The sequence below is a fragment of the Euprymna scolopes genome, chromosome 43 (genome assembly GCF_053919585.1).
Source record: "Euprymna scolopes isolate OS-2025 chromosome 43, ASM5391958v1, whole genome shotgun sequence".
In the NCBI taxonomy this organism is placed as follows: Eukaryota; Metazoa; Mollusca; class Cephalopoda; order Sepiida; family Sepiolidae; genus Euprymna; species Euprymna scolopes.
In genome coordinates this window covers 36,167,429-36,186,415 of record NC_136524.1, presented here as the reverse complement: position 1 = coordinate 36,186,415, position 18,987 = coordinate 36,167,429, and the positions used below count along the sequence as shown (strand labels likewise).

The window sequence follows — 18,987 nt, the reverse complement described above, 5'->3', positions numbered from 1 at the left end:
CTTGCACTGGCATGCAAATCGCCTGTTTTCAATTCAATTGTTGGGCACTGTTATCAAGTGGCAGGCACAGTCATCCATGATGGTTATTGCTCTTTTATGTTGGCTTCTGTCACTTCATGACACTGGCTTGCACTATTGTTTTTCGGTTGTTACTTGCGGCTGGCTGCCTCAACAATTGTCGTTCACTGGCTGTAACAGGCGCTCACAGATGGTCATAACCAATGTTGTGTTTTGTTCCAAGTTTGAGCAAAGCAATGAGCACTATTCTCATTTCCATGCTATCCGGATTTGCTGCGTCTGTATAGATGTTTTTTTACTCATGCAGAATATGGATGATGCTATTTTTTAGCTATGATGTTCAATTTAAAGGTAACTTTATACAGTATTGTTTTTTTTATATGAATATGCTAGTTGAAACTCCATAATAGTTAAAAGAAAAAAAAAAAAAAAAAAAAGTCCTTTTAGCATGATCATATTCTACGTAAGTACCCACTTGTGAAGTGACAATTACAATGACCGCTATATCATTTTATTAAATTATTAGGTGAAAATGCAGAATATGTTTAAATAGTGCAGTATGTAAAAAGATGTTGCGTGACTAATTTTGTACCTGTATTTTTACTTACAGACTTATGTGGGGAAAAAAACAAAAAAAAAAAAAAAAAAAAAAAAAACGAGTTAAATGTATGAAAAGTTAGAATAAGAATGTTTTGTTAGGTTAAAATATGTAAAAGTGACACTGTAAATTTAAAAAATTTTTTTTTTTTCCATAGGGTCAGTTTTAAAAAAGTAGATCTGGTTAGGTCCAAGTTCTGTAGAAGCACCTCTTTCTTTTTTAATCTGTTCCAAAAAGGCTACTTTCACAAATTTTAACTAGAGTCTTCTGTTTAACTACAAATGTAAAGTAATCTTAATCGAAGTTTAGGTTTATTTGGGGGAAAAAAAAACTCGATCTTGTTAGGTTCAAATTATCAGATTGTTGTTGTATGACAGCATTTTGTTTACTTCATCAGAAGCATTTTAAATCAGTTGAAATTCCCTTAATCTGATAAACATATACAAACAGCCAATGAAATTGATCAAAACTTTTGAAACGAAAGGGTCCTTATTTCAAACATTGTAAATAATGTTGATAATACAGGAATAAAAAGTTAACAGGAATGGTGCTGATGTAAAAAAAGTGAAAAAAAAAAAGTGAAAAAAAAAAAGTGAAAAAAAAAAAAAGTGAAAAAAAAAAAAAAAGTGAAAAAAAAAAAAAAAAGTGAAAAAAAAAGTGAAAAATCTAGAAAAGTTCCCCATCTCGTTTAGGAGAGAGGGGGTGAGTAATATAATTAGTGAGTAAATATTGCGCTAACACCATTAAGTAAAACTCGTTTTGGAATGTGACTTTCCCAGGAATTAATATAAGAATTTATAATAATGAATGAAAGTGATTGGTAATACACACAAAACCTACATCAGATATTGGCTACTAGTCTGACCATATTGAAGTTATATGTGGTGTCTGTGTTTAAAAAAATCAATAAGAAATCTACAAAAGTTTATAAGCAATATAAAAAAGAAAAAAAAAAAGAAAAAAGAGTAAAATGATCTAGGACTTCATCGCATAACGGTTAACGCACCGGACTTTAATACATATGGTCTGGGGGTTCAATTCCTAGAGAGACAGATCAGCTGAGGAGAGGTAGGGTCACGGAACAAGCATGTCTATAGATTACTGTTTTAAAAATAAATAAATGAATAAAAATATTTGTTTACGTCAAAATAAAATATGGGCGATTTTCCAAGAAAAAAGATCTTGAAGGTGAAGATGTTACTTAACCGTATTATCGTTTAAAAAAAATTAAGATATATATATGTTATATATAACACACACATACACACAACACATATACACACATGCACAAACATACATACACACACATTTTAGCTTATGAAATAATATTTTTATGTTTCATTATTTAGTACAACAGTATTTAGTAGTGGTATGAAAAAAAAAAAAAAAAAAAAATACTTATGGCAAGCTAGCTACATAACATTTTTTTCACTCCAATAAGCAGTTTGTCAACTGCAGAGATTAACCTTCTATAATTCTTTTCTACTGAGCAAATGTGTGCACTGAACTCATACCAATTAAAACTATTAATCCTATTGTCTACAGAAATACTTACTCTTTCCTCCCTTATTTAAAAAAAAATAAAGGAAACAAACCAGCTGCATTTACTGAAATAAACGTTTTCTTTAATTAAATGTTAGAATAAAAATTTGGAAAATATGTAAAGTTTATAAAGAACAATATTATGTTAATTTATTATGAAAAAAAAAAGAAAGAAAAAAAGAAAATATAATACACAAAATTTACGTTAATACTAATTAAAATTCAAGAAAACAAAAAGGTATGTTATTCCTACCTCACAGATTCTGTCCAATTTCCGCGCCTATGGAAAAAAATTTGAATTTTTTTTAGATTGGCATTTTATTTTTTGATAAACGGGATTACTTTTAAATTTCTAAAATGTTAGATAAAATCTATGGCTGAACTATTTAGTAATGAGAAATAAAATAAAAGATTAAATTCAGGAATAACACCTCATACACTCAAACATAAAAATGAAAAAGGATTAAATTTTTACGTATAATTTTTTTTAAGACTATTTAGATAATGAATAGAGAGATTTAAATATTTTGTAATTGATAGTTTATTGTATAAGTTTGGAAAGATTGATTGAGAAGTACTATTTTTTTTTTTTTTTTTTTAAAAAAGGTCCACCTCTCCCAAATATTAATATTAAAGTTTTTCTGTATAAAATATAAACAAAAAAATAAAACAAGGAAAAACTAAAAGAAAACGGCTCTTGTCTAAAATTTTTTATAAAGCAAAATCGGTGCTTCTACATTATTGGACGAGATTTTGTTGTCGATAAATGGAGTTTTCAGATAAAAAAATAATGGTTTCAACTGATTTTTTTGTCAATTCTAATAAATTACAATGGTAGCTTCCAAATTATGCAGTCGAAATTACCTGACTACTATTGAATTATTAAAAAAAAACAAAAAACTTTAAATCATGGTAGTAGGTAAACAATTGCTGCTATCTTTGTTTAATTCAAACAGAAAATTATCTCCTTGTGGAACTCTCCTGTGTCTTAAGATTGTTTTTATCAAATTCTATTTCTTATTTTCTTTAATAATTTTCTACCTCATCAATTTTCGTAATTTTTGGATATAATCATCTTAAAAATATAAGGAATACGTAGATACCATTGTTTTCATGTGAAATTCAGTTTTACGATTTCCAAAAATCTCGTCCCAATTCTGATTATCTATATAATGATGTACATGTGACGAAATGAACTATAGTTAAAAAATTACCTAAATTAATTTTAAGTAGTATTATTTTATAAAGAAAATCATTTTTAAGTAATTAATAGGGATTTTTTGGCATTACAATATAAATCTAGTATGTATGAATTATTTATGAATTACCTCCCTTGTTTTTTTTTTATATTCTTTCAAATTCGGGAGCGAGACTGGGCAAGAGGCTAAGAAAATTTGATTTTCTTTATAAAAAAAAAAACAAAAAAAACTATCAATTTACGTCATTTTTAGAATATATTTTCGCTTCGTTATGGGTATGTACATCATACAGATTTTTATGTTTGTTATTTTAATATTAAGGGAAATTCTGAAAAAAAAAAAAAACAAAAAAAAACAATCAGTTTATTCCAAAGTAAAACAAAAAACATAAATTAAAATTTTCTTCATTTCTTTAAAAAATTTGATCAATTTGTTTGTTTGTACAGAATAGAATTAGATATTACTATAATAAAAAATTGATTAAAAAAAAAAAAAGAGAAAAAAAAAATGGATATTAGAGATTCTATCACGTATAATACAAGTGCAATAATATTACTCCTGTCAGAGAGTATCCTATATTTTTACAAAGCCACAATTCATTAATGCATGGAGTATTGTTGCCACATCTGGACTGGTGCATCTACCACTAGTCTTTCACCTTTCAGACAGGATTCCAAGAAGAGTCTCAAATCTAATACATCCCATACTATAGGCCAAGCTTCAACGCTTGTCTCATCGCTGCAATGTCACACCCTGTGCCTGTTTTACAAGTACTTTAATGTATTGTGTCCTGATGAATTCATAGCACTTGTGCCTCCTCGACATACATACTGGCACACCTGACAACTAGCAAAATCCCACCACCACATCGTTGAGGTCCTTCGAGACAAAAATCTTCTACTCTAATAGTTCCTTCCCACTGCCTGCTAAACGTTGGAATTCTTTCCTGCTTCCCTGATAGTACTAACATGTAGAAAGTTAAATGTAATGTGAACAGCTATTTTGCTGCTCAATTCCCCTCAATCCCCGGTTAGACAATCACAAATAGCAGCCCCTTTACATCCAAGTGGCAAGAAGTCATGTTTGAGGTGAAAACAATTAAAAATAAATAAGTATAAGGATTACAGCAGTGATAATTGGTATTCATCACCCTTCCATAATGAGATGTGACAGAAGGGTCGGAAAGTGAGATTGAAGAGCCAGCCCCCTGCCCAAGAGGAAGAGCATTCTGACCTGCAAAATAAAATGCCAGTACAGGCACCTCAGGCGATCAGCAATGAACTAACCTATTCTTAAAGAGAAGAGTGGACCTCCTAGAACTGCACAGAAGAAAAAAAAAACATTCCAAAAATGGCATAGACACTGTTGGCTTCGGGATAGCGATATCTAATTTGCATAAATATTGGTCATCTCTGGTTTAATCTACTTTGAGATTTAATATTTTTATATAAGCACTATTTTTTGTACAAATTCACTGTTTTTTTTTTTTATTAAGAATTTGAATAAAGAAGGAAAAGAGAGATAGGGAGAAAAGAGACTGAACTCTCTAGACTTAGTAGACAGCAAATTTAAGGTATCATAGTTAAAATAGAAATAATAATAAATGCTTATAAGGCGGTCTATCTTGGAGAGATAACATAACTGAAAAGTGGATAGAATAGAGAAACGTGAGAAACGGATGATGGTTGGGATTGGGGATAGGGTTGAGGTGTAAGAGTGAGCAAGTTTTTTTTTTTTTTTCATCTTAACCGATTCCAGATTCGAGTAAAAAAATTTTTAATTCAAGTTGGATGTTGTACTTTTTTTTTTTTTTAAATTGTATACAATATCTACTCACAGGATACTTAAAATATAATTATTTTTCAAAGATCATGAGAATGTGCAAGAAGATTGAGGGAAAAAAATTGTGGTCTATCATTTTTTTTCTTTTTGTTGAATTGTTGTTTATGTCCTAAATTTCCCCAATGTTAAAAAACAAAAATAAAAGAAAAATCTTTGATGTACATACACATAAAAAACGAAAATATCACATTCTAAAAATTATGTAAATGGTACTTGTACAGTTTAATCAAGACATTAAAAACTGAAAATATCGAAAAAAAAAAAATAAAAAAGGTTATATTATATGTATCCGTTTTGGACTGAAGATCTCCGGAAAAAAATTCACTTAATTTGATCAAGTATTTTTTTTTTTTTTTTTTGTAAAACACGTTTTTATGAGAGCATGTTTCAACAACAACATCAGCCATTTTGGAATTTTTTGAACACGCCACGGGGAGATAACTAAATTTAAAGCGCTGACACTCCCTCCCCGTCTTTAATACTAGCTTTTCTTCCTAAACATTGAACCTTTTGCTCGATATCATAAAAAATTGTTTTTTTGCTGTAAAAAAAAAAAAAAAAAAAAAAAAAAGAAACTACTCGATGAAATTAAGTGGAATTTTTTTTTGGAGGACTTTGTTCCATAATGGATACATACAATATAACCTTTTTTTTGATTTTTAAAAATTTTTTAATGTCTTGATTAAACTGTACAAGTACCATGTAAATTGATCAAGCAGTTTTATTTTTAAATTAGAAAATCAAATTTTATGTAACAGAAGAGTTGCTGTCTTGTTCATCTATTTGAAAACAATCTAAAATAAAAAAATAAAAAATAAAAAAATAAAATAAGACAAAGGGAGATAACTTTATAATTCAGACTTATGTTGAAATGTTTACAAATTTAAATAACCGCTTAAAAATGATTTTTGTAAAAAATAAAACTACTTGATCAATTTTAGTGATTTTTTTTTTTTTGGGGGGGGGGGGGAGGATATCATGCTTTCATTTTATCACAGGCAGGTACATCATACAAATTTTTTATTTATTTTTATTTTTTTAATATAGAAGGAATTCTGGACAAGAACTCAATTGTTTAGAAAGAAGTTTAATCACTTTTACTGCTTTCAAATCTTTCAACACCAATTAAAGTGACTTACAATATCATCAAATATGGTAAAGAATAAAAGAAAGTGAATTTTGTACCTTAAATGGTGTCTTCCCATTAAGCAGAGGTTGGTTCTGCTTCTGGGCATTCCTTTCTGCTGCTTCCTTTGCTTGTTGTTGCCTCAAATTCAGCACAGCTCCACTTTCTATGATCTGGGAACTGGGATTAACCAGGTTGCTCAGGGCAAGGCTTTTACCATAAATTCTTTCATGGAGATTACGCTGCATTGTTATAATGGATTGAAAGATAGGGAAGAAAAAGAATACCATTAGTGACTTTTGGAAAGTCAAAATAATAACCAACAAGCAATAAATAAACTAAAGAACTTTTTTCAAAGATTTAATTTCATTGAGAAAAGCGGGTTAGGACTGTAATGATTTTAGTAGATAAGTTATTAAATTGGAAAAATTTTGAAAATATCCTGAAATCTTTATTAGAAAGTGGATTTAAGAGAATTAAAAATACTATGGAAAATTAGATTTTAGACAGAGAGAAAAAAAATATATGGGAAGTTGGATTTGGGAGAGAAAAAAAAAATCTACTGGGAGTTTAACTTTTAAAAGTATAAAACTAGCCACAAATCTATGATAAAAATAAATTTAAGAAAAGTAAATACATTTTGGATTCAGTTTATATCGAAATTTACAATCAAGTGTTTATCATATATATATATATGTTCAACTCACAATTATTCTTCATGCAAAAGATTAAAAAAGATATAAGTATACTTACAACTTCTTGCCGAGACAGGGGGTTTCCAATCTCTTCAGCCGTAAAATCAATAAAAGCAACGGTCCCGTCCCATGAGCAACATAAAAGTTCCATACCACACTTACTCCTATAAAAGAAAAAAAAATCCATCACATGTGACGAAAATTGTGGGAACACAGGCTTACCTCTTAAACGGCCTCGGTGCGCGCTTTGATGACGCAGCGTCATGATGCTGAAAAGGGTCCAAGATGGTGCCTGCAGCCTTATATAACAAATGCAGTCTTGCAGAATCTTGTGTGCTTTCACGCACATATGCAAATATGGAGGACTGTCTTTTATAAAAACAGGCCACTGGAGTAGATGGGACAGACGTGAAAACGAGTCTATGGAAAGTACAGACGGACGACGCTGCTGCAGTGAGCTGAGGTTTTGTGTACTCTTTTTTTTTTTTCTTGGCAACAACATTTAATCATTTATTTATGGGACTGAGATTAATTACCAGGGATTTTAGCAGCTAATGGTAAAATAAAAATCTGAAATCAAGATAAATTTCTCAATCTGGGATGCTGTTACCCTCCCCATCCCTTTCCCAACCTAAAGGGCCAGGATGTTCACTTACAGATGCCTTAAAAAATAAATAAATAAAATAAAAAGAATTTAAAGTAGAATCTCATTTTTTTTGGGGGGGGGGGAGAATAGTGAAGAGGGTTAATGTACAACACCTTTTTTTTATACTGAAAATACTAACTGATGTTTTAAAGGAGACAGGAAAACATTCAATTAAAGGCAGTCTATGGTGATGTAGTACTCAAAGAGGGAGTGCATTGGTACATTGTAAGCATTTGGATTTCTTCCAGCATCAAGGTTTTGACATTCTAATAATAAAAAAAGAAGAAAAAAGCCCTTTCTATGTCACATGGTCATACTAGTTTATCACTAGGGTACTGAACAAGTTTCTGTAGACACTATACCAGAATTCATGGTCGAACCCAGAATGCATTCTTGAGGTACTCCAGCATTAATTTCATTGTAGTACTACATAACTACTTTTTATAGACCTATCAGAAAGAACAGACGCAATACTTTGCCAGATATTCTGTAGCCATCAGGATCAGTGCATTTATGACCCTAATGGTAGCTACATTGGTTTGGCCTCATTCTGATTGGAATCGTTTTTGAAAACTTGAAGCAAATAGTTTATTAGCCTACAAGTTGTTGTACAGTCTTTATCTTGATTGCTGGTAAAAAGTTTGTAAAAAGGTGCAGTGTATTTTTTAAAGAAAAATACACAATAGAAAAGCTGAGAATATTAGATTCAGCAGAAAGAAAATTTTAAACTTCAAAATAGTCCTTTAAATTCTTTTAAGGAAGCTGGGTGAATTAAATTTATATTTGACTGAACACCGAGATGGGGGGGGGGAGATGCCAATAGCACATGGGAGATATTCCAAAAATACCTATCATGCAGAAATCAAGAACACGGGTAAAATACATTATAAGCAAAAATTTAAATGCAAAAATGCGAAGAAAAAAATATACATGAAAATAGATAAAGATTAAGAAAGGAAAAGGAAGTAAAGGGGGAATGGGGAAATCGGAGTAAAATGAGATAGAGGGTGAAGCCATAAGGAAACTCAGTGGAAAGAAAGAAAAAAAAAAAAAGATCAAGAAATGAGGTAATTACATGGAAAATTATAAATAATTAATTGGTCCTCTTAACCGTGTAGAGTTTTTACTATTTTGATAGGGTTACTTTATTAAAGATAATATCTTTGAGGTTCATATATATATATATATATATATATATATATACTAGCTGGACCTGGCCATGTGTGGCTGTGGCTCAGTTTGTTTAAATGAAAAAAAAAAAAAAAAAAAATGTTTTGTATGTTTACGTTTTCAATACACAATATTTTGAGGCGTTTCTTTTTCTGTACAAATGTAGAGATTGTCTGATATGCTGACTGTAGAATACGCAACATATATTTGTCCATGTCTAATCAGGGTGTAGATGTAAGTCACACAAATGAAAAAACTGTCCCTGAGCCTTGTTAATGATTATTGCAAACGACAAGCGAATTGTGAAGTGCAATATCTTAAATTAAAATGGTATATCCATTGAAATCATTCAATGTACGTTCGCTGCCCATTCTTCCCGAGGTTGGCAAAGGGGAAAACATGAGGGTTTAATTTTACTATAGACATGTATGGTAGCACACGCTAGAAAATTTCGTTAATTAAAAAAAATTAGCCGATTTTCTTTTTGTATGTAAGTATAGTGTTTTATCAAAAATAAATCGGTGGGAAAATTGAAAAGAAAACGGTTTCAAGAATAAACCAACAACAAAGTGGGAAACTGATAATTCAGGAGAAGAAAAGATGTAAAAATGTTGTAGGATAAGTTAAAAAAAAAAAAAAAAAAAAAAAAAAAGGGAATAGTTTGGCAAACTTGTTTCTTTTTTATTCAAATAAATATCCTTATTTTTGCAAATATTTTTGGAGAAAAAATATTGCTTTCAAACATGATTAATGAGAATATCTGTAAACATTTTGGTGCTTTTTCATTATTATAGCAAAATTCGGAAATGAAATATTGATTTTCAAGTGAAACCAATAGTATCTACTGGATTGTCAAGTCGCAATAATGAAAATATCCAAAACTTACAAAAAAAAAAAAACAATAAGGTAGAAATCAGTTATTAAAGAAAATAGTTTTCAAAGAAATAAGAAATTTTAGCTATTTTCCTTCTGTTTATGTCACATGTCATTTGACAAAACAAGCATACCTGAAATCATTTTTTTGTTGAATCATGGAAGACTTAACTAAATGTGACGTGGCAATTAGGTAGATAACATTGCTTGTTGTAAAATTGACATTAAACGTAAGTAGTTATCATATTTTTAATTTAAAATCAACTTTTCAGCTGTCGGATTTCACTACAATAATGAAGAAACACTCTTTTTATCGGCCGACTTGTACAATGAACACCTTGCGTATATTTTTTTTGGTACTCTTGCAGAATTTGACTCAGATCCTCAGGATTTTCCATCAGCTATGATTCGGGCTCGACCAGCAGCCACAGAATTATGCCAAGCAAAGTAACAGACGCAGACAAATTCCAAACAAACATTGGAAAAATAGAAATACAATGAATAAAAAATAACAGAAACCTATTGTAAATTTACTAAATATATATTTTCCTCAAATCTGTTTAGCCAGTTTATATAAGTCAATTATTGGTCGATGTTAAAACAAAAATTTTATTTTGTGTGGATGATTAACTGATAAGCATTTCATTTTTAGGTGAGAGTGACTGCAAAAAAAAATTTAATTGGAAAGGTCAGTTTGTTAAAACTTAGGAGTTGCTCAGATGCTGAGCTATCTTTTTTTTAATAGTGTCATGACATTCACAAGCAAATTTTATATATACATGCCAAGTTATTTTTAACAGAATTTTATCAATAAACTAAAAAGATTTGGCTAAATTTCCTAAAAAAAATGGAGGGGTTTTACTTTTCAGCTAATAAAGAATTATGGATAAATTGAGATAATTTAAAAAATAACATTTTTTGATTTGATAAAATTCATATTTTACAAATATCCTATTTTTTTTTAACATTACTAGTTAAAAACAAAATCAATTTTCATATTTAATTCTGGTTAATATTTTTAAAGGCATATTTAGGAAGGCAACCATGTTTTTATTCATTATAAAACGCTAATATAATACTATTAAAAAAAATTTTTTTTAAATAATTTCCTTGTCAGCTTTCTTCTTTTTTTAAAAAACATTTTCAGTAGAATAATGTAGAAATTGAACATAAGCCGTGTTTATCAAAAATAGAATCAAATGAGAAAAAAATGTTCAAACTATGAAAAGAACAAAGAGTAGAAATTTCTTCAAGGTTTTACTTACCAAGAAATATCGAGAATAGAATTGGTAAAAAGGTCGTGTGTCACAACTAATGGGCGTTTTAAAGCAGTCAGCTGAAAAATATTCAAAAGAAACAAAAAGTAAGGAAATCTTGGTGGACGAAAAATCATTTCATATTTAATCATATCAACGAAGAGAACATTTAAACACTCTAAAATCTTCCTTAAATATTTCCCCATGTATATTTGGAAATATGTAAAGGTTCTTTGGTTCTTTCATGTTTGCTCAGTTGAAGTGCATGTTTTCATGACCTGTTAAGAGGCTGCGTTAGTTGGCAAACGGACTCTTGTTCAAAATTTTGCCAATATATTGACAAATAAAACTATCATTTCTTTGTCACCCTGATAAAATTCTTAGCACTTGGGTTAGGAGTAAACTCAAACAATCAAGGGGAGTTATATTGCTTTTCCATTCCAGACCAGCAAAAGCAAAGTCTGGTCATTTAAAGAAAAAAAAAAAAAAAAATGTATCCATCATAAAACGTTTAAAATTAAGGAAATGAGACAGGTTTGTAATTCCAAGAGAATTATTTATTATTTCACCCTTCAAGCTTTACATTGTTCTTTTGTTGTTTTTTTTAATTATTTCATATCAAAAACTCAAAGTTTTAAAAAGTAGAAAAGATATATCCACAAATAAACAGCAAAACAAAATATAGTTATCAATATACCTATAAAGTCCAGTTATTTTCTTGCTCTGACATTGATATTTAAAGCCTACTTTTTCTATTTAAAAATTAAAACAAAATTTTAATATACAGTCATGAATATATAAGCGACTGTATGAAAGTTAACTAATTTGCATATTCCTTTGAAAAACTAGTGTTAATTACTTATTCATTTTTTTTATCGTTTTTTATTAGATGATTGGTTTCATTTCACTACTATGCTGAATTCTATTTATGCATAATTTGTACATTTTACAAAATTGTGTAAAATTTATGATGAAAACATTCTAACACACAGAAATGTATGTGTGTGTGTGTGTATATATATATATATATATATATATATATATATATAAGCAAACTTGTCAGTGTGTGCACGCGAAAAGTCTCTACCACTTTCCTCTAAACATTTGGTCTACAGAATTGAAATTTGATATACCCGGTATTTGTACCTTTCAATTTAGTTTTTAGTCAGTAAAAATAGCTAAGAGGTCAAAATTGAAAAACAGAAAAAACATTTACCTTGGCCTGGTGTAAGTTGACTATACGCATATTTTTTATGTATGCGCTAATTAAAAGTTACAGCTAAAACAAGATTAACATTTTTACAGTTTCTGTTTATGTCATACACTAATGGATAAGGCCGAAGAGCTATATGTTTTAGTTTCAATTCTAGCTGATGGCACAAGTCATTTTTTTTTTTTGACTTTTGAAATCATTAAATTGACAGAGTTTGCTCTATAATAATATACCCGAAATTTGCATGAATTAAAATATAATATTTAAGCTTATTTTATGACTGTGCAATGCCAGGCAGACTGCTAATACTATAAAATAGTAAGATTTACTAATCACAAAAGAAACTGTAAGAAGATATGATCATAAAATAAATAAATATTAAACATGACCGCAAAACAAAAAAACAAAAAAATTACTGTATCAGTAAAATCAATATACTTAGAATCTTAACAGCCCGTAAATTGTTGTGCCTGCGAGTTATATGTATAAGGTTTTAATATTTGTTCTTTTTTTTTTCTTGAATTAAATGGAAGTCACCTTTGTTTGAATTACTTAAAAACAAGAAGCACCAATATCCCCTTCAAGTAAAGGGAGTAACACCCATTGACTGAAGAAAATAAATAGTGAGAAGGGTAATAAAATAAAGGAGTCTGATTGGTTAGAAGCTAGAATAAGATGTAATTGGTTATAAGAAATAATTATAAAATGTAAATTTATGCAATTAACCTGATGATTTCGTTTAAGAATGTGACACAAACCTTCCTGTGTAGGTTATTTGCCATAAATACATTTTTGTACTGCTATTTATACATATAGAGATATGTATATATCTAAATCAAAAATAGCTGAAATAAAAGCAAGGATCAACAGAGCTTTTGGAAAATTGAGAGATAGTGACAAAGGCATGTAGCTAGTTCAAAAGCCACCTCAAGATCGCCATTAATGCCAAAGGCGAGTTTTAAAAGTTATTTGATGGAAAAGTCATGAAAACAAACTTACATAAGTTTGATGAATAAATCTAAAAAAGAAATTTTTTCTAGACAAATATTACCCAAACTCTCCATACAGATACACATGTGCATATTAATTATTAACCTCTTTAAGAAGAAAGTTCTTAAAGTTGAGCACTATCTGGGCAATAAAGACAGTCAGGGAGTAATCAAAACATTAAAAAAAAAAAAAAAAAACTAAGGTAAGGCAAACGAACGATGAAAACAGAAACGAACACGTGAAAAATGGCTTAAATAAGCCTGTTTCGATATTAAAATTTAAAAAAATCGGTGGGTACCCGGGTGTTTTGGGGTGTGTGGTCGGGGGTGGATAAGCAAAGTAAAAAAAAAAAACCCAGAATACCGATCGTTACATGAAAAATGGCTTAAATAACACTGGTTCAATATTTAAATTTAAAAAATCGAGAAAAAAAAAAAAGACATCTCACACCACGATTCGAACCCAAAACGTTTAGATAATGAACCAACACGCTAATCAACTCAGCTAACGCGACGTACATGAAATTTAGTCAGTTTTTCAACTATTTAAAGTAAATCAGGTCATAACGTCATCTGACACATGCGTAGAACCGGTCGTCGTCACGAGAAGACTGTTTTTTACTAAATGGGTGACCATTTGAGACTTCCAGGTGCTGTATGTGCTCTCTGCTTATCTCGGCAGTTTCCAGTCATTCTGGTCTTTCCCTTGCCACTGGACTCAAACAGTGCCAATTCAGGAGAGGTGTTGCTAGAGATTGCGCAACCCTAGCCTCACAATTACACGCACAACTGCCCCTACAGTGGTATCCTTTGTCTTTTGAGACTGAATGGAAGCATGGAAAAATAAATAATGAAAAATGTATTTAGTCGCTCGCATATCCATAACTGAGTATATTAAGTTTGTTTTAATTTTTAAATAGGAAAAGTAGAATTTTAATATCAATGTAAATGTGCCAAAAAACTTGTGTATATATATATATATATATATATATATATTACCGTTTTATCTGCTTAGTTACACATGTTTCAATTACGAATTGTATCAACAATCTGATAATTTCATCAGACTTTCCAGATTTCTGTAAAGTTTAATGAAATTATCGGATCATTGATACTATTCGGTAATTGAAACATGTGTAACTAAGCAGATAAAACGGTAATAAAATATATATATATATATATATATATATTTGCTCTGCAATAATATTGCACACTCTCTTCAAGTTTTTACTAATTACCATTTTTGCTAAATATACATGTGTATATATATATATAGAGAGAGAGAGCCTGAATGTCTGCTAGACACTATCCTTGAGTGTTTATGATTTTGCTGTACATCAGGACAATCTGACATGAGAATACTTTTCCTTACAAGTAAACCTTGACTAAATATATAAAAAAAAACCCATAGTATTCACAGACTCAAAGAAGATCCCCTTGATATGGCCATCTCACACTGGCTTATACAAAAAATGGTGCACTTTCTCCAAGTGATATTACCTCTAGTAACATCACAGCTGAATATTCAATCAAACTAGATGAATTCTTATCCCGGAATCCAGAAAAAAATAATAGAACACACTAAAATATACTATAACATAGTTAAATAGTACAATTGGCAAGAGGAAAAGTAATGTTTTTCACTCCTTTATTGACTCAACTTTTGAGATGTAGAAGGAGGCTTAAATGGAACATTTGAATACCTACGTATTGAGTGTTAGCTCCATAAAGAGGACTAGTTAATTTCTGAGAACTTCAACTGAAGTAAAATGAAATATATACAAAGCTCCTAGTATAAAGCAGTACTGCAGCAGTAGCAGCAACAATAACAATACCCCCCTCCTCTAAAAAAAATTATAATGTCTGCATAGACTGATAACATACAAATAGTTGTAAGGGGTCAAGAAGGATGTAAAGACAGAAGAGAAAGCACTAACCAGACCTCCACTGGAGGAATGACAAGAAAACTGGGACCTTGGGGAAGCTTATTACCACCCAAATTCCAGTGAAGACCAATGGTCATTGCCAGCAAGAAATCAACGACCGATGACTGTTGCGATAACGCAAATTCATTTGCAAAAGTTATTGAAAGAGACGAAGAGTGCTGAAAATCTGAGGAGACTTGTCATCCAGACTCCAGGGAACAACATTTGTTGTTGTCAGTGAATGATGATAGTGTGTGTAAGAACTTCCGGTGAATACCAAAAGAAAGAAAGAAAAATATAAAGACAATTTCAACAAAGGGCATTACTTACCCATATAGATAAAGATCTATCCCTGCTACCTATAGCACAGCATGTGTATTGTTGCGGCTATAAAAAAAAAAAAAAATTAATTTGAAATGTAACAATAAAACTGAAATAAACAACAAATGCTAGCAATACAATCTAATTTAAAAAGAAAGATCTGTGCAGTTATTACTAAAACAAAGTTATTCAATTTACCGCTTTATCACTTGTCCAGAATTCCCCCTATATTTAAAAAAAAAAAAAAAAAAAAAAAATTTTTTTTTTTTTAAATCTGCATGATGTACATACAAAGTGTCATCAGCTCTCATCTTTTAAAAGTTGGGGGAAGTCTCATGTTCAATTTAAATTTGTTTAACAATGATAAAGCAATTATTAATCCAAAAGAATAGCTGTGGTGGAGAAAATATTTGCTTCTAAATTGTATGACATACTACACATCATAAAATCTATATGTTGATTGTATCAAACAGTTTTCATTTTTCTTTCATCAAATTCATACAAACAATAATAAATTTTAAAACTGACTGCTTTGATCTTAGAAAATTATTTTTATGTCAGTTTGAAAAAGAAAAATATATACATCTGAGTTGACCACCATGAAAAACCACTATATAGTCAGACAAAGTTTTTGTTAAGAAATATGAAAAAAGAGCCACAAAAAGGGGCGTTTTTAGCATGGAAAGTTCCTGGGGATGCGAACCAGAATTTTGCCAGGGTCACCCATACTGGATGTATATATTTAGAATAATGGGCTCCACATTTTGGCCAAGTTTCAGAAAAATTTAATGGATGGATCAGAAGTTATGGGGCAAAATATGTCATTTTTTTTTTTTTTTTTTACCTCTTTTGAGCCCCTTGGGATGCAACAGGAATTTTTTGCAAAAAATTTTTTTTTACTGTGCACATCTATTTAATGCAATACAATTTGTGGTAAAATTTCAGGAAAAACTAATGGACAGTTATCTGGCAATTATCTGCACTAACGGACGGATGGATGACACTGAAAACATAGGTCCCTCTCTGGTAAATCAGGGGACCAAAAAAAAGATAACCAGTTCCCCCGTTTATTAGGGGAGTGTCTCTAAATGAAAGCTGTCTGATAGGATGGTGAAAAACTGACATTGACCAAGCATTTATATCGTTTTCTGGAAACCACCGGCCGTGGGCCAGGGGGCCGCATATCCAAATAGAGTTTCGCTTTTTTTTTTTTTTATATTGAAAAGCGAAAGCAGCACACGGCGATCCAAAAATCTGGAATATTTAGCGTTTCAAAGTCGGGCAAATTAAATAGACAGGCGACCCCCGTTGTTAACTCGTAGATATTATCAGACATCATATAAAAAGTTTTAATGAACAACACCCCCCTCTAGAATCCCCCCTCCCCGGAAAAAAGTCTTTTGCGGACATACACAAAAAGGGAACACACACACACATTTTGCCTTTTATATATATATTAGCGGGGGGCGGGGGTACCCGGCGTTGCCCGGGTGTTTAGAGGTAAATCATGTCTTAATGAGGTCAACTTTGACTGCAGGGTTTTTATTTATATTTACCCAAGATGTTGGGAGGGGGGGGGGGCAGCTCCCCTTGTCCAATTTGAATAGCAATGGTCTGATATAAGGAAAATATTTCCACATTGATCAAAACTGATTGCTTTCAGACATTTCTGGCGATGGCGACCGGAAAAATACCGCTAGAATTAGTGTCGCTTTTATTATAGGAAAAAGCCTAATCCACATGTGACGAGCGAAAACTGTTGAATATTTATCTTCCCGAAGTTGAGCAAATTAAATATACAGGTGAGATCTGTTGTTAACTTGGAGATATGATTTCTATGTGATATAAAAAGTTTTAAGAAGTTGTGAGCCGACCGACCGCTTCTCTGAAAAAAGCCTTTCTTGGACATACACAAAAAGCAAACATACATACACACATTTTCGTTTTTATATATATAGACTAGCGGGGGGGGGGGGGGTACCCAGCGTTGCTCGGGTGTTTGGAGATGTGCGTGTTAAAAAAAAAACGTTGGCTGGGTGTTTGAAGGTGTAAAAGAAAAAAAAAAAAGTTTTAGTTGGTAGGATTGAACCCCCGAAGCCTTGACGCGAAAACGAAAAGGGAAAAAAACCAGCCACCTAACAATCTTGGCCACAAAGGGAGAGGAATTGATAAGCGTGTTAAGTTAAGGCTTAAAAAGCTTCGAATTAGTCTTGCTTTTATTATACGAAAAAGCCGAATCCATACGGGGCAATCCAAAAATAGGGAATATTTCACTTTTCAAAGTTGGGCAAATTAAATAGACAGGCGACCCCCATTGTTAACTCATAGATATTATGATTTCGACGAGATATAAAAACTTTTAAGAATGAGCGACGGCCTCAAGAACCCGCCGGAAAAAAAGCCTTTCGCAGACATACATACATACATACACACACACACACATTTTCACTTTTATACATATAGATATAGATGATTATTTTGTCAGATTTCCAAAGTCAAATCTAAATGGCAACGCATCAGCAAAATCAGCGTTTGATTCTGACTAGTCCGCCATGTTTGAAAATTATCATTGTGCCATTTCCAAGGAATACTTTAAATTCTACTTCAATTTCATTGTTTACATATTTTAGCTGGCCCAATAACTTTTTCGACAAGAGAAAGTTTCCAGTATACATCATAACTGTTCTGTTTACACAAGATTTTTTTTTTTCAATTAGTTAATCATCTCTGTTCATTATTCAATGAGATTGTTGCCTTTATTAGAGAGATGAAATTATTAAATGATGCTATAATCCAATTGTCTGCTCAAGTAATCTTTAATTTTATTGACATTTTTACTTTGTTTTACGGCGATTTCTTTTTTTTTTTTTTTCCTTTTTTTTGTTATTTTACATTTTACTTTTGGTTATAATTAAAAATATAAAACACTATTTCTAAACCTTTCATTTGAATTAATGCTGATGACTTTTTAATTGACTGCTAAAAACAAATATTTCGATTTTAAAAAAAAAAAAAAAAAAAAAAACTAATTTAAATCCAAATAAAATATTTTATCACTTTATTTTAATCAATTCCATTTTTTCTTCAGACAACAATTTTGGATTCTACCATTTTAGTTTCCCAAAATAGTAAACATTAATTATTATATTTATAATTCTTTATGGAAGAATAAATTAGAAAATAAATACTTGAGCTGAGATCAAATCCAAAACCTAAAAAACATTGAGTACGATAACTATTCAGCTAGTGCGACACACCGTTCAAAAAGTGTTTTCAAGCCTACTCATTCTAAACATATTGTGTTTGTAATGTGAACTATTCACGCATGCACGATCATGAAACTGTCAGCAATCAGAGCAAAAATCCAATGACTCCGATGGACCAATTTTTCAATTTTGACCCCTTAGAAACCAGATGAAAATCTATTAAAAAGTTTGCCACATATCTAAATAACCTATATACCAAATTTAACGTAGATTAAAAATTTGAGTATATGGGTTGAGAAGTGTCCTCATAGACACACATTCTCACTTTCATGAGAGGAAGAGTCAGCCACAAACTATTTCACTGTATC

General features: G+C 30.7%; 1 protein-coding gene across 1 annotated transcript in view; it reads right to left on the bottom strand.

Annotated features, from left to right (window-relative positions):
* Positions 1 to 18,987, bottom strand: part of LOC145268287 (protein HIRA-like) — a 191,929-nt gene that overhangs the window by 84,645 nt on the left and 88,297 nt on the right. The window contains exons 11-15 of the mRNA XM_080123694.1: positions 15,423 to 15,479; positions 10,975 to 11,045; positions 7,079 to 7,184; positions 6,385 to 6,567; positions 2,412 to 2,438 (exon numbers count right to left, since the gene is read on the bottom strand). Of these exons, the coding sequence (XP_079979820.1) occupies positions 2,412 to 2,438; positions 6,385 to 6,567; positions 7,079 to 7,184; positions 10,975 to 11,045; positions 15,423 to 15,479 (444 nt within the window). The remainder of the gene's footprint in view (positions 1 to 2,411; positions 2,439 to 6,384; positions 6,568 to 7,078; positions 7,185 to 10,974; positions 11,046 to 15,422; positions 15,480 to 18,987) is intronic.